Source organism: Aegilops tauschii, chromosome 2, assembly GCF_002575655.3.
Source record: "Aegilops tauschii subsp. strangulata cultivar AL8/78 chromosome 2, Aet v6.0, whole genome shotgun sequence".
Classification (NCBI taxonomy): domain Eukaryota; kingdom Viridiplantae; phylum Streptophyta; class Magnoliopsida; order Poales; family Poaceae; genus Aegilops; species Aegilops tauschii.
In genome coordinates, this window is record NC_053036.3 from 539328573 (window position 1) to 539345521 (window position 16949).

Consider the following 16949-nt stretch of genomic DNA (forward strand, 5'->3'; position numbering starts at 1 on the left):
GTTGCGGCTAGGCTTCACTTATTCGTGGAGTCTTCACTGATTGCGCCTAGGCTTCTTCAAGAGCGATGTCAAGTGAGTATTTGTTGTTCGTCAACCTTTTATGATTCAAGGCCACACCAAATCCGGCTAGAAAGTGAGAAAAAATGCATTTATTGTCAATCCAACCCTGTGATCCAAACAACCATCTTGGTTAGAGTTAGTTCAGGGTTAGTCTAGAGTTAGAAACTAACTCTAACTCTAACATTGGTTAGAGTATCCAAACAGGGCCAATGTTACAACTGGCACACAGCTAATGAAGATGCTCTGTCTAATCAGTTTTTCTAGGGGTCTCTGTCTAATCAGCTACACCACCACGACAAGTATTATAGAATAGAGGGAGCAATCAACATTATGCTAACCCGGAAAGCCCTGATACGGTCGTGGTAGGGAGAATCAAACTATCCCACCCATAAGGATGAAGTGTTAAATTTGTAATTCAGTGATGAGTTTTTCCCTCTATGGATTTGATTGTCATCATACATACAGGACATGTTTGGTTGCATCCAGATCAATCAGGTTCTCGGAATGTGACTTTCGTGTGTATAATTATGTGAGCGTTGTTGAATAGTTCACTTGGTTTCTTGGTTGCAGTTGGTCTCTGCGATAATTGGCTCAATGAGTCATCTACTGAGTGTAATCATAAGTGGATTGTTTGTTCAAATAAAAACAACACTATATCATAGGTTCCACCACACAACAAACTATCAAAGCAATGGCGGTAACTCAATGAATAATGATGAAAGTAACTTGGTGAAACTCCTGTGTGTTCTCAAGAACTCCTTGATCCCTATAAGTAAAACAACCGGCTTGGCCTTAGCATAATTAAGGATTGGGCCACTTGTTGCACATTCGCACTTTTGTTACTATTTACATTCTTGCAATTATTCTTGTTTTCAAACAAACCATCAAACACTCTTTGTAGCTTTTCAGTGAACTCTCACTAATATCCACAAACCAATTTCTCCTACTCCTCGTTGGGTTCGACACTCTTAATTATTGAAAAGCCTACGCTAAATCCCCTACACATGTGGGTTGTCAGCTGCATATCTGTGCATGAAGGGACACGCCAGAGACGTGTTTGAGCGTCACCGGCGGGAACGAGCAAAGAGCCCTCCGGAGCAGGAGTTGCAAAGCGAAGCGAGAGGGAGGCATGTGTGTGCGGCGTCCAGCGTGAGACATGAAACAAAAAACTTACGGAATCGATAATCCCCGAACGCACCGCGTTCTCGTCGTTCGGTCCGAACGCGTCCATCGCCGTCAGTTCGCCAGCGCGAATCTTGGCACAGCGTTTCTGCCACGTAGGACAGCGCCGCGCGTTCGGGCTAACCGACGCTCGCCCCGAACGCCTCCACCATCATCAACTGCTCCTCCGTTGCCAGTTTCCCCTTCATTCACACGCCTGCCGTTGCTCAACCACCCGCACTTACTCACTCCATCCCGTCGTCTCCACATCGCAAATCCCCTCCACTCCCCAATCTAGCGCCGTCTCCCGCGGCGACCCCCTCGGAGGTGCTCGATTTTGTCCCTCCGCCGGCGTTTGTTGTCCTCCCACAATCGATCCGGCGTCGAGCGGCCTCGCGACAACGAGGGATTCAAGCTGCTCCTGAACCGGCCAAGGTCACTGGTCTGCCGAGGTCGGCTACGGAAGGTGCGGTTGGTCAGCGGATTTCTGCATCTGCACCGTCACCGGCGGTGTCCACACATCGTCGTCACCGGCGGCGTCGGCAGTTCTTCTGCGACCGGAGGTGCGTTTTCGCAGATTTGGTCATCTATCCACCCCCCCCCCCTTCTAACCACGGCGTAGCCCGCTCCGCTTTGCTACGGAGTGATCTTTTTACCACCCCTTTTTTTGCTGTAATTTGACGCTCCATCCAGTTTATAGGCTCACCGCGCGTCGCATTTCAGACATTTCCATGGTTCTGTAGTTACCAATCTGTTGTTCACTGCGCGATTATTGTACTCGAGTAGGTTCTACGCGTCCAGCAGTTCATATACATGTTGATTTTGTGTCAGTTTCTACTGCAGCATGTTGAGATCTGATAACTATTGCCATTTTTTGGTGACTTCATGAATCACAGTTTCAGCTATAACTGTTTATATGTACTTACTATGGCAAAAAGTTCTGTCCAATTTAGATGTGGGCAGTAGGCCAGTTTTTTTCAAGCCCATGGCAATTTTCTCAACAACTGTGTTCTTCCATCATGGAAATTTTGTGGACTTTTGTCTATAGCTGTCACATGGCAAGTGCTTGGAGTTTCCCCCATATTTTCTCATGGCAAAACAGTATTACCATGCTTTTTACCCAACACAATGGCAAATTTTACTTGCCATGATCACATGGCAACTGACAGAAATGGCTTTGTCTTCACTTTTTGCCAATGCAAATGTAGTTTTCAATTAAGGATGGCAGTTTAATACCATGGCCGAAGAATGAGGCAGAGATGAGATGGTTTTTTTAGTTTGGCCACACTTTGTTCGTGGATCAGATGCATCACATATTCACAGTGTATATGGGAATCTATTTCTTTTCTTTTGATGGTGTTTTCGATGGGGTTTTTCATCTGTTCTAAACATTTATATGGGAAGTAGTTATTTTGTTCCCTTGAATGGCTGTCCATTGCTTTTAATTTCTCTGTAATGTGATATTTGCCATGGCAATTCTTTAAGACGTCGTCTTATGGGTAGCTCAAGAATGAGTTTTCCATGCAAAACTTTAATATGCGTTGTTTTCCTGCTATTATTTGCAAACTTAAGATGTATTGACATGGGAAACTTATTTTGAGTCTTTTATTCCATGCCCACTATACATGCATATTTACAAGCACTCTTTCTAGGAATTTCACACTTTTGTCTAGATAACATGGCAAGTTTTTTAGGACAAGATAAATTACTTTGTGTCCTAAAGTGGCCATGGCAAATTTAGTTCGTAAACCAGGGCAAGTTTTTAGCATCGCAATGTTTAAAGCGATTTTGCCATGGAAAATTTAGTAGATATTTGCCGGTAAAGTTAGTTCAATGCCCATGGCAAGTTTCTTTTGTTCAAGACGACGACATTTTATTTTATGATGGCAATTTTTAAAGTGATTTTGCCATGGAAAATTCAGTTTAATGCGCATTACATCATTTTTACTACAGTTCACCTCCATCGTGTGCTCATTTAGTTTCTATGCCATCAAGATCTTAGTGAAAGTCACTGTCATTTACTTGGAATTGTCTCACATACTGTCATTTTCTTACTGTGGTGATAACATTTTTTGTTGTTTTGTTTGGTTTGTTATTGTTCTTACAGATAAAATGGTTCGCAATGCGCATGATGATGATGCCGATGACTTTATGCCTGACAGAAGGGACGCTGTGGATGCTGGCAAATGTGTACCGAAGAAGGTATTAGTTACCTGACGTGTATTTTTTATTAAGCGTGCGTGCCACGACATTTTTCAGTTTTTTGTGGATGCTGGCAAGTTTTTGCTTCCAAATGTGTCGCTGTTCGTAAGCCTGTTGTCATAATTTTCTACTTTCTTTCACAATGTGTGATGATTACTACCTTACGCGGAGGTGGCAACTTTTACCTTCATGGTATGGAAGCTTTTTTTTACACTAAATTGCTCATCATGGTTTCTATGGTTAGTTCTGTTTGTTCTCAGGTGGCAACTTTTAATCGTAATGCGTTTCTCTTTTTAGTGCCTGCATGCTCAACTTAGAACTCTACCACACGGTCATTCCTAGGTATTTTTAGATGGCAACTTTTTTACTGCTAAAATTTCCTAAATGGTCTCCTCGCAGCTATGTTAGAACAGTCGATGTTTTCTCGCACGAGCTGTTGGGGTTGATGAATTTACATGTTCGTAGATGGCAAGTTTTCCATAATGTATCATGTAATGAATTGCTATCAATTTGTTTCCCCCTAACTTGTGTAATGGCAACTTTGTCTTTCTTTCTAAAGCAATGCCCCTTTTTTGCTGGCAGAAAATCCCACGTAACAGGGGATCGCATGAGCGTCTAACGGACCTGTACAATGAATTCAATGATGATCAGAAGGCAGCTGCTGATACAATGGGTATGCGTACGCTCATGAACCTACTTTGCACCAACCTGAATAACAGTGTTTGTGACTGGCTTGGGAGGACATACAATCCTGCGTCCAAAGAATTTGTCATCCCTCGACGTGGAAGGATTCCTCTGGATGAGGACGCTGTTTACTGCACTCTCGGCGTCCCAAATGGTGGAATGGATGTCCCATACAAGGTGGATCGTGAAATCCAGGACCGGCTTTTTCCTGAAATGTTTCCTGGTATGACATCAATGCCGCTCAGTTCTGTCGCTGCCACTATGCTTGCTCAGATGGACAGCAGTGGTGAAGACTTCAAGAGGTTACTGCTAATGTACCTCATTCAACTGTTTTTGCGCCGACGACATCCACACACATCAGCGATGTTTTCCAGTAGTTGTAAGTATCTGTGCTCCTCAGCTTTTTTCTTCCTTATAGCATGACTTTATTTTTGTTTTGTTTCATGTGTACAGCTTTTTTTCAACTTTTCATCGCTTCAATCTCTTGTTGCTTTTTCGAAACGCAGGCCGACATAAGCAATGTTGCCAACATGAACTGGTGCAAGTTCATTGCTGGTTTCCTCCACATCGCGTTTTCTAAAGGGATATACAACAAAGGGTGCCGTCTTCACCTCATGGCAAGTTTTCCACATTTTGAAATTCAATCCTTCTTTTTTTTGTTTTCTGCATTCAATTTTTCCAAGTATCCATGCTCACAACCTTCTTCGCTTTTCATTTTCAGCTTACGTATCTTGACAACCTTGACCTAAGCACAGTGGACCTGACCGTCGCTGGCGGCCTACCTATCCCACATAAGTTTGTTGCTTCTGCTTGGACCGACGCTGCTATAAAGGTTGTTCCCGCTGCAGACGTAAAGCCTAATGGATCATTCGGCAAACTGCAGGCTAGTTTTCAGTATTTTCCTTGATGCATTTTAATTGTTTTTCTTTTCTGCAGTACTTTTTTTTAGTCCACACTGGGTGAATGATTTTACAGGTTGACTGTAACTGTGTGTCCACAAACATGGCAACTTCTACCTTACTTTACAATAGAAATTGTACATTTTTTACACTCCGCACATGTACGGCAACTTCACACACACTTTTTCATGTCAACTTCGTCTACACTAATGAAAACTACATGCTATCTTACTTGGCAACTTAATATTCAAACTTGTCAACCCTTAGTTTTTTCACGCGCCGCTGGCCATTTACATTGCATGCTTCTTGCCAACTTCCATGCAAACACCTTTCCCCTTTTTTAACTTCCCATATTATTTTTCTTGTATTCAACTCTGACCCTTCATTTTTTTCTCTTGTTCACTACTTGCAGCTAATGGCCAAACATTCCGTCGACTTCAGTTTCTTTGGAGGTCCACATAATTTCTCAAAATGGATGGACGTTCATACTAGTGACGCATGCTCGTCACAGGTACCCTAATCTGTTTTGTTTCCGTCCCCTCACGTTATACTTGACACTATGAACCCATCTGTCACGCTCCATTTCTATGAAGTACAGGGCTTCTTAAAATCTTTCTTTGTTGTTCTATGCATGCAGGCAAGAACTAATGTTGAAGCGTTGGTTGCAAATTTTGCGTCTGGCATGTCCAACCTGCTTGGCAACCTGGTGCAGGGTTGGACGGCTATGACGACCAGCGGTGATGATGAAGTTGCCAACCAGTTCCGCAATTTCGTGCCAGGTGTCGCATCCCGACCAATTGGGTCGCGAGGCAGGTACCACTACAATGACTCCCAGGAGTTGCCAGACAGCCAGGCGGAATCTATGAACAATGCATCCGACTCCAACCATGATGAATCTGTGCGCGTGAATGATCCCCGCACCCGTGATGTGCGCACGGGTAATGTCCAGTCTGACCCTGTTCAGCTGAGACAGGGAGTTGATGATGTCGCACGCGCTGGCAAGGTATCAACACCTTCTTCGAGCAGTGCACCAGATCCAAACAATGCTTTTGCTGGAGCGCCAAAAAGGGACAGGGCTTCCGAGGATGAGGCTTGTCATGTTTCTGGGAAACACCCCAAGTTCGACCCAGTTGCTGCTCGAAAGAGGTTGGTATTTTCATCTTTTGTTATTCCGCATAATCTTTTGTCATTTCATTTTTACTAATCGTTTTTACTTTCACTTCTAATCATGTTCCTTTTCTTGTTTTTCCCTTTTGTTTTTTTTAGTGAGGCGACTGCTGGTGGCAGAGCGGGCAAGGGAATCTCTACGGGAGGTGTTTCAGGCTGCGAAAGAGCTCAAACAGCTACTCGGTCGTCACCCCGGTTTGCTTCTTCCAACACGGGAGACCCAGTTGTTCTTGTGGACAGGAGGTACTTACTGTTTTTTGGCTAATTTACTTTTTGCTTGTGCATGACAACTTGAGTTCATTTTGTAAATTTCATGGTAGCTTTTACTTTTTTAATTACATTTTGTCGACTCCATCAGTGTGTCCTTGCTTTCTTAGTTGCACTTGGCAAACGCATCTTCAATTTTATGGAAATAACATCTCGCCATATGCATTGCTTTCACCATTCCCACAATATTCGCATGGCAACATCATCATACACCCCATGGCAAAAACAGTGCCACCAACATGGCAACATTTTCATCATAGATGCTTTTCAACATCTTCAACATACACATACATGACAAGTTCAAGTTCACTAACACATGGCAAATATCATTGCCCATGCATGGCAACTTGAATTCTCCTTGTCCGCCCACTTCAATTTTCAACATCTCGACATCAACATAGCTGCACGTCGACATCTTCACCATATACATGCTTGGCAATTTCAGTTCACACATACATGGCAAGATCATAACACATGCATGGCAAATTGATTTCCCCTTGTCAGTCCAGATCGTCATACATGCACGCCATGTTTGTCATCCATGTGTGTTAGCGACATTGCCGTTCTTGCATGTCATGTTATGGCAACATCATCATACACCCATGGCAAGAACACTGCCACCTACATGGCGACATTTTCATCATACATGCATGTCATGTACGTCAAACATGGGGTGCAAACATATGTGGCTCACATGTGGCAACTTTAATTTCTGTTGGGCCGTCCACACCATCACACATCCACGGCAAGTTTTCGTGAATCATGTGTGGCTAGAAATATCCCACCCATGCAAGTTTGCCATGGCAAACACCTTCACAACCCCATGGCAAGAACATTGCCACCTACTTGGCAACATCTACACACGCACCATGGCAAACTGTTTCTTTTTCTATTACTTTTTCCATTCTAAGCACGATCATCGACCACCCACTTGCGCCATCAACGACCGTTTGAGTACAAGTCCACATGGACACTTTTTACTGCCATAACTAGTAGTACATGCCATTTTTCACATACACACGCATGTTACAACAACTTTCATTACATATCACCCTTCTCGGCTATTTCTCAACTGCCAATTACAGTACCTCAAGCCCTGTACTTGTTACTGCTTACACTCACAACTTCTGTACACATCCAGGAAAAAGTGTGAAGTAAAAAAGGCTGGTGTTGTGGCTAAATCCAAGGCATTTGCCCCTCCGTACCGAGCGCGCACGCAGCTCCCCGTGTCTGACAATGCAGTGTGTGCCAATGCATCTACCAAGGGCGCTGCTCCTACTAGGTTGGCTACACCGTGTGAAGACGAGGCAAACAAACCTTCACACGTTGATGCACCAGCAGTCCAGCAGGTTTCTCATTCCAACCCTGTAGGGGCAAACCCATCTGCCAAAATGTCTGACCAAGCTCACCCTTCTACTCAAGTTGGCACAACTGTCATCAAAGCAGCTGTTGTGGCAAACACTGTGCCTGTTGTCACGCATCAACCAGGTCAGGCAGGCCCTCATGATTCAACCACCGTTCCAACTGTTGTGCTGAAAACAGCCCCAAATGTTGCCCCACGAAAATCTGCGCAAACCGTTGTTGGTACAAGGAAGAGCCCCCGAAAAATTTCAAAGGATGGAGGAACTGTGCATGATCAGCATGCAAAAGACTATGGTCCTACGTATGTACCTGCTTCAACGTTGTTCCCGTCTGTTACACACAGCAAGACTGTTGAGACCGTTACAATGAACGGTAATGCTGATGCAACTGTTCAGCATTCGACTTCTTCTCGAGTGGCCAATGATGGTGCTACGGCAAGTTTGAAGCAGACGCGTGTCACATTGGGCCCGGGTGTCCCTTACACACCAACACTTGAGCATCCTAGGAAAGGATCATGCAGCAACGTTGTTATCGACATTACTGACACCACGCCCCGCCGTCCCGGGAGACCTAAGGCAGCTAGAGCAGACGACAACGAAATGTTTTTTGATTTGTCACCATTGGCAGCAACAGTTGATGTCATTGATGAGCAGAATGTTCCCTTTGCAAGGCATCCTCTAGCTTTCACACCACCATCCTGCAGTCTTGGACTTGACCTAAGCCCACCCAATGAGGCAGTTGACGCTATCCCGACAGTGCCCGTCCAAATGATGGCACAGCCCAATGTCGGTGGCAAGAAAGCTGTGAAATTTGCTGAGCCCATTGTTCAAGGTAAGATTTTTAGGTTTCTCATTTTGTTTGTACCCCGCACAAAGCGAATGTTGAAAGTGATGTTTAAATCTGTGTTTTTATCCCTTGTATGTTCCATTTTAAATTCTGCAAGCATGGCAACTTCCTCATTTTATATCTACAACACTTTTTCATATCAGCACTCGAAGATGGCAATTTTTGTTGTACATACTTGGCAAGTTATTTGTTCAGTTGCTCATTTTACCTCGACATCCCTTCTGATCAGATTGCAACATGGATGAGGATGTTACTACGTGCGACAGAAAGCAGTCACAAGCTACCTCCAACTCTGGTGCAGCTCACAGCCCTCCCTTTGAGGACGTGCACAGCAGTGCCACTCCAGGTTCTGTGCGGCAGGCTAGGGTCGTGCAACCCCCTAGTGCTCATGATGTAGATCCTCCAATAAAGGCTACGAAGCAGCAGCAAACATTTTATGATATTATGAGGCGTTTTGGCAATGCGCGGAGCGGTGGCAAACACATGGATGCCATCAAAGAGTAATTGCTTTTCACAACCTTGTCTTTCTAACAAAATTCCCATCGATGCACAAGTCATTTCTTTCTTATATGTGCGTTCACTAATAAATTCACGATATTATACTGCACAGCCCCAAAATTACTGTTTTAACATCTTATCACACATGGCATTTTTACTTGTGAACCGATGACATTTTTTGTGATACCACATATGTGTCCTGTTTTGTCATAACCATAACATGTCAATGTTACAAACTCTCACACGGCAAGTTTACATAACCAGACACAGCAAGTTCAAGCACTCTTTTTTTATGCCACTTTCTTCCCATGTTTATCATATGGCAACTTTTGTTACCCTGCACACGTGCAATCTATTCCTTTTCCAAACTACCCCATGGCAATTTCTCCAAAACTAACATGTCATCTTTTTTCCATGCCGACTACATGCGACATTTCTTATTTCCAACCATACGACAACTCAACTACAAAGAAAAATCGTTGCCTTCTTTAATGTTCATGTCCCATACATTACTTTGAAATTTTCTTATTCATTCCAGCTCCTGCTTGGACAGAACTAAAATTATCCAAAGCTCTCCGACGCACGTTGACCTAGGTGATCTGGCTGAGTCACTCATGCCCAATGGTAGACTATCCCGGAATGTTGTTATTGCTAGTATTGACTACATCAAAGAACAAGTTGACATCCACTGCGACAAGATTATTATGTCCCCCACCATTACAAGAAGAATTTGGGAGGGAGATTTCTCTCACCGTGAAGTCCGCAAAGCATTTGCCCAGCATGGTGACCCCAAGCTCACGTTGAAGAAATTTGTAAGCCCCTGCCCAACTTTTTTTTCTCTGTTGTCTACTAATACTGCGATATATCATAATGCATTGTTCAATACTTTTTTCCTGTTAGTGACTAGTCACTTGCATTTATCATTCATTCACCCTTTTTCCAACAGTTTGTTTCAATTTACTCATACTGTTCTTTTTTCAATTTTTTTCCTAAAATTTTGTGCAGGTGATGTTTACCATGTACCATGAACTCACACCCGATGACCCGGTTGACAAATGTGGGCATTACTTCACGGTGTGCATCAACCTGCAGAAACAACGCTTCGATGTCCTTGATTCTCTCCGTTCGGGAGATGACGAGAGTCTCCGCTCGTATGTAGAGTTTTTCGTTGAAAACTTGAAGCAGACCTGGTTGCGTCATTATGAGGGTTCTAAGGTGCAGATCAGGGATTTTCCTATTGAGTACATTAAGATGGTGAAGCAGGGGACAACGTAAGCGTTTCTTTCTTTCATTTATACCCCAAATTTTATCTCCATGCCATTCTTCGTTCAGGCTCCTCAATCTTTTAGACTGCAATTGATATGTCTATCCTGTTGGTGTACACATTAACAACTTCTTTTTTATCTTATAGCTTTTCATAATTGGGTATCTTCTAGTTTCAATTTTTCATATAACTTGTAAGCTGCCCTTTTTGTCCTTATGTTTGTCATTTTCACCTTTGCCATGGCAACTTATTCAGTTTCTACAATGGCAACTTTATGTTTGCCAAATGGCAATTCATCTGGTTTTGATATGGCAACTTCATGTTGCCCACCAGATTTCTCCCCACGCCACCTTCATTCAAGTCACCACCCACCCCCCATGGCATTTCTCCAATCATAATTTAATGTAAACTATACTATTTGGTCAGTGTTTTCTTTTTAAAAAGTTCAAATGTTGAATCAAATAACACCTTTACATTTTGTTTCTTACTGTTCAAATCAGTCGTAACTGCGGCATCTACCTCCTGGAGTACCTTGCTAAGTGGGAAGGAAGGAAGGTACCAACACTCAACAAGGAAATTGTGTCAGAGTTGAGGAAAATCTACCTGTGGAATTGGGTGAAAAATTCTGATTTCAACAAGCGGGGTGGCGCAAAGGAATTGGTCGAGGGTGCTGTGAAAAATGCTGTGAAGAGATACTGCTGAATACGTCATGAACCAAGCTTTCCTCTTTTTATTTTCAGCACTTACATTTGTGTTTGTTCGGATGAATGTAAGGTTCTGCTACCTAATTAACCTCGACTTTTACATGTTTTGTCGTCCTATTCTGTGTGCGTACGCTGTAGCGACTGTATGGCGTGTGTGTCAAAAACCTAATATATTTTGTATTTTCCAACATATATTTTTTAAGGTCAAATGTTCGTCACTCTTTGCTGGTTAAACCGTAACGCATTTTCTACTACCCCAACCCCCGGTATACCTCTTTTGTTCTTGTTACCTTTCAATATATACTATGTTCAACAAGCTTCTTTCAATTTAACTGTTACCAATTTTGTTTTGTTCCAAACAAGATACATGTTCATGCAAAATAGTGGCAACTTTTTTAAAACCACAGGTGCGGCAATTTCTAAAAGATAGCAACATCTAAATCGGGAAGCAAATTTGATGAATTGGTCATTCCATGGCAACTACTATCACACATCAAAATGACACCCCCCACCCCTACCCAAAAGCATTTTTCGTCGCTTTGCTAGATGACATATCAGTTTTTATGCATACATTTGACAATTTTTTCATTTTCCGTACGTATGACATTTTTAACTACCATTTCTTTCATAACAAAAAACTCATCTTTGTGTGCACCATCATACAAGTTCCTATGACTGTGTTTGTCTTACGAAGTTTACTGTTTTTTTGTAGTCTTCTGAAGTTTGTAGTGTCCAAACTACATAATTTTTGTACCCCGATTAAATTCGAACATTCAGATTTTTAAGCATTTCATCCGAAACATTTTTTACATGGCAACCTTATTTGACGCGAGGTGGCACTTTAGTTGACGCGAGGTGGCAACTTCAGTTGACGCGAGGTGGTAACTTTTGTCCCTGTTCGTTTTTTTAGCATAAAAAGGCACCGTCTGGCACGCTCAAATTTACCATTAACACACTATTTTTTCATGCACTGTAGTGGCAATTTTCTTAAAACCATGTTTTCAATAATTCTAACTGATGCCTATTTTCACTAAATCTATAGCAACACCTTCAACTAGTCATTCCACGGCCAATATTGTTACATATCAATGTTCTTTTTCCTCTACAAAAAACTCTTTGCCACTTGCTTGCTGTCAAACTAGTTTTGTGTCACATACTGGCAACATTCAGTTTTACATGCATGGCAAGTTTACCATTTCTTCATCACAAATTTTTCATTTTAGTGCGTACCACCATTCAAAATCCCCACGATTCACATTGTTCCACATGCACATCCATGGACACTACTCTTCTGTAACTGCTTTCTTTGCACTATTTTTGTGTTTGGCCTGGATCTCAAGTGCTGATTTGTACCTAATCTGCTTCGGTCGCCCTTTTGTGACTGTCCTGGGAGGGTTCTGGACGTGTGTGTGCGTGTTTGACGCGCCAGAGCCTACCTTAGAGTTATCTGTTGACGGCCCAGTTGATGTAGTTGTAGCAGTTTTGGTCTTTTTGGGGAATCGATGTAGAGCTTCCTCTGCCATCCTCTTCTTTATTGTCTCTAGTTCCATTTCCAATGCTTTCGTGTGCCTCTCTACTGCCCTGGTCATTTCGTCATGCTTGCATGCGTCGTCTGCTATGTGTTCAAATCTTCTTGTCATTACCATATGCCTCACTGTGTCCATACTTGTGTTCGGACCATCTTCATGCACCGCGAGCACTTCCTGGGCGTCATGGGGGCAAAGTGCTTCATCAGCATTCCAAGTCCATCGCTCAAGTATGTACCTATCTGGCACTTTTTTTATAGCACTGAAGTCCATGACCCTTAGTACGTGGCAGCAGAGCATCCCGTCTCTTTCAAACTTGCAACATTGACAGTAGTACACACCATTCGCTATGTCTACTGTCACCATGTAGTTTCTGCCCTTGTCCGGGTCCTCATTTTCTGGGTCGGACAGGTCTCGCAGCGTGCACACTTTGTAATTGTAATCGTCAATTCTAAGCACAGTGTACCCGCTGCACAGTTTTAGCTCATGCTGGAACCTGCAAGGAAATACCTTTAGTTAGCTGCTACTACATGGCAATTTTTTCAGTTGTATAAACATGTCAGCATTTTAACTTTTCACAAATGCATGTCATATTTTTTTAAGTTCCACCTGACTGGCAAGATTATTGTTGTATGCATGGCAAGATTACTGTACTATGCATGGCAAGATCACGGTACTATGCATGGCAAGATCACTGTACTATGCATGGCAAATTCATTGTACTATGCATGGCAAATTCATTGTACTATGCATGGCAAGTTCATTGTACATGGCAAATTCATTCTGGCTCACGCACGTCCTACATCCAACTTCGCCTACATGTCACCACCTTTCTACCACACCAACTCTGAAATATAGCTGCCACATGACTAGCAAGATTTTTTTTATCATACATTACTTGCACGCACAATGGCAAGTTCATTATTTTCATTAATGGCAACATTAGCTTCAAACACATGGCAAGTTCATTCTGCATTTGCATGACATTTTCTCCGTATATTAGCACTTTGCGACATCGGTCGTCACTACTTTGGCAACTTCATTGACACATGCATGGCACCAACACTACCATATGCATGGCAAGTTTAGTGCGTCAACTGTTTTGCATCTCAGAACAATGCACTCATTTACAAGGCCAAGCACTACGTGTACGGCAATATAACTACCACATGCATGCCAAGTTAATTTTTTTGAGTTGTTTCTATGCATGGCAAGATCAATATATATGCTTTCCAATATCAGTGAAATTCACATACGCTTTCGAAGAAAGACACTAACCTGTAGAAAATTTGCCGTGTGTAAATTCTCATCATCTGTCTCTCCAACGGATTACATGAGTATAGCTGGGGGGGTTTGAGTGCTGTGTTCGCCAACTGTTGTAGCTCCGCGCCTAGGATTTTTTGTTGTATCGTGCTGTACTGCTTGACAAATCTGAGAATTGAATTGCTAGGGTTCACATACCTTTTTATGACAGCGTTAAACCCCTCACTGCGTTGGGTAGTCTGCAGGAAGGGGTAGAAACACTGCATAAAATAAGCTGGCACCCAGAATTTTCTCTTATTCCAAAGGTTCTGTAGGGTCTCATTGTCGTGGACTTGGTGCTTTTCTATCATTGCCTTCCAGCTTGTTTCGAACTCTTATGGGGTTAAGCTGTGGTCAACACATAACTCAAATGCTTTGTGGAGGTCCGGCCTTTCAGCAAAGAAGGGGCCTAATGTCTCTTCCGCCTTTTTTATGACATGCCACCTGCAGTGCCTGTGTATGGTTGTTGGGAACACGTCCTCAATGCCTCCATGCATCCCGAAATCCTGGTCTGTTATGATGTTCATTGGCGCGAGGCCGCCCATGCATTCCAGAAATGTTTTGAACAGCCAAACATAGCTGCTCGTATCCTCGTTGCGAACAAAACCGCATCCAAACTGTAGCGACTGGTTGTGGTTGTTTATCCCAATGAATGGACAGCACGACATCTTGTACATGTTAGTTAGATACGTCGCATCGAACGACACACAGTCACAAAAGTGCCTGTAAGACCTGCGCGCTGCACCATCTATCCAGTACATGTTCACAACGCGGTCCTCATCATCCAGTTTTATTCTGTAGAAGAAATATGGATCTTCTTTCTCCTTCTGCATGAAGTATGCAATTGTGTCGTCCATGTCTGATAATTGACTTTCCCTGCGATACTTTGCTACCAGGTTTACCACATCTGAAGGCAGGTATGGCAGGCTGCTTAGCTTGCCGCTTTTGCTGTGAATCATTGAGAGGATGTGCACCATTCTCCCAGGCTGGAGGTTGCAGTCATGCAGCAACTTCACGAACTGTTCCTCTTGCGGGGTGAACCCACGGTGAGCGCTCAGAAACTTCACAAGGTCAAATTTCTTTATCATGTCATGGTTGTGGTGCCCAACATATTTTGTTACCACCCACCAAGCCCCTTCCACGTTCAGCTTCATTCGGGTAGGACAGTTTGTTCTCACCAAAACATCTCGTCTGCGTTCCGGGACTGCTGGACCATCACCCCCTTTTTTGGTTTGTCTCTCCTAGACTTGTGACACCTCATCCCTGCTCGGTTGTACTCTCCAGTTGACTTAAGCGTTCTGCGATGATCTGTATATACAGCAAAGCCATGGTATTTTGCATAACGCTGATAGTACTCCCTTGCATCTTCAAATGTAGCAAATCTCATCCGCTCATACGGTGCTGCCGGCGGCGCCATTGTAGACTGCATCTCGTCCTCAAGCGGCTCTTGTTGATCTTCACCATCAGGTTCGTCCCCTCTCTTTGTATCAGAGTTTCCATCATCAGATCCTGGGTTGCTTACTTCAGTCTCAACAGTGTCATATCCAGTCGTACTTGACGTGCCTGCCATGTTGATAACAAGCGGTCCTTGTTTGCTTGACTGATAGGTCTGTTGTTCGTGTGAAAGTGAAGTAGTCCTGGCAGTCGCCGCCCCTTGGTGCGAAGTACAAGGCCCTGCAATTTACAAGTACAGAATTCACATTTCTCATTATTCTTATATTTATGCCCATGACAAGTCGTACGTCCAACACATGGCAACTTCCATTAATGTACTTCATTGTATTCTCTCTTTTTTTGGGAAATACATTGTAATATAGCTTCTTCTTTTTTCCCACAAAGATGTCAAGTGCATCCACATTCCTATGGCAAGTTAGGTATGTTTATAGACCATTCACCTGCGTATGATGATGCAGGCGTTGCTGTCACCATTGTCCTCCCCACGGCATCATCCTCTGTTCCTGCATTTTTCTTAAAACCGTAAGTTTTCTTGCCTACGACCCTACCTTTTTCTTACTTACAACATGCATTGTTCTTTAAAATTCCAAACTCACAACACAGTGCCATTGGGAACTGCTGCTGTTGTATTGCTTGTGTGCTTCCACTAGGCATTCCTTGTACGTTTGTCCCGTATCCCATGGCAGATGTGGATGCGTACAAACCACCTGCATTTTAGTTATAGAGAATAAGATTTTCGTCCGTACGGAAGTTCTTTTTTCTAAATTCTTTTCTTAATGTATTTTTATGCATATCAAGTACCTTTGTCCATGTACTGTTGCAGCAGTGGTAGCAAAGGTCCATTTGAGTTTAGATCCTCATAATCCTGCACACCCCATGGTGTCATTTGCAGTGAGCCATAGAACCAGGGGTTCCCTCCATTTGTTTGGTCCATCCTCCTAATGAATGCCTTTTTGTTTCCCCCCTTCAAATATATGCGAAAACATATCGTTAAAACATTTTTCTATGTTTTCAGTACAACGTGGCAATATTAGCAGCACACACATGGCACCGTCAGTAGTCCACACATGGCAACATTCACTATATCATGGCAATATTTAGCAGCACACAGATGGCAACATCAGTTGTCCACACATGGCAACATTTGACTAGATCATGGCAATGTTATCAGCACACACATGGCAATATCAGCTGTCCACACATGGCAAAATTTGACTAGATCATGGCAATGTTAGCAGCACACACATGGCAATATCAGTTGTCCACACATGGCAACATTTGACTAGATCATGGCAATGTTAGCAGCACACACATGGCAATGTCAGTTGTCCACACATGGCAACATCAACATTTGACTAGATCATGGCAATGTTAGCAGCACACACATGGCAATGTCCATCAGTGCACACCTAGTTTCAACTCAAACTTTTGCTTCCCCTAGCAAGTTCTTCCAGCATCATTTATATGCTAACAACCATCATCATACACATGTCCAAAATTTATAATCCGTTGCCTCTGTAGCAACCACAATCATTCGCATGGCAACAATACA

General features: G+C 43.1%; 1 protein-coding gene across 1 annotated transcript; it reads right to left on the reverse strand.

The window, feature by feature from the left end:
- Window positions 1-12397: 12397 nt before the first annotated feature.
- On the reverse strand, window positions 12398-15096 carry LOC141041231 (protein FAR-RED IMPAIRED RESPONSE 1-like). The gene is made up of 2 exons (XM_073507351.1): window positions 14387-15096; window positions 12398-13136 (listed from the first exon to the last, which is right to left on the reverse strand). Exons 1-2 carry the CDS (start codon window positions 15094-15096, stop codon window positions 12398-12400), a joined length of 1449 nt encoding a protein of 482 aa, XP_073363452.1.
- Between the last annotated feature and the right edge of the window lie 1853 nt (window positions 15097-16949).

Excerpts from the sequence above, each read along its gene's own strand:
- LOC141041231 (XM_073507351.1), bottom strand. The coding sequence starts at position 15,096 with ATGAAGCTGAACGTGGAAGGGGCTTGGTGGGTGGTAACAAAATATGTT. Across the intron at positions 13,137-14,386 it reads ACCATACACAGGCACTGCAG|GTTCCAGCATGAGCTAAAAC; the intron begins GTGGCATGTCAT and ends ATTTCCTTGCAG.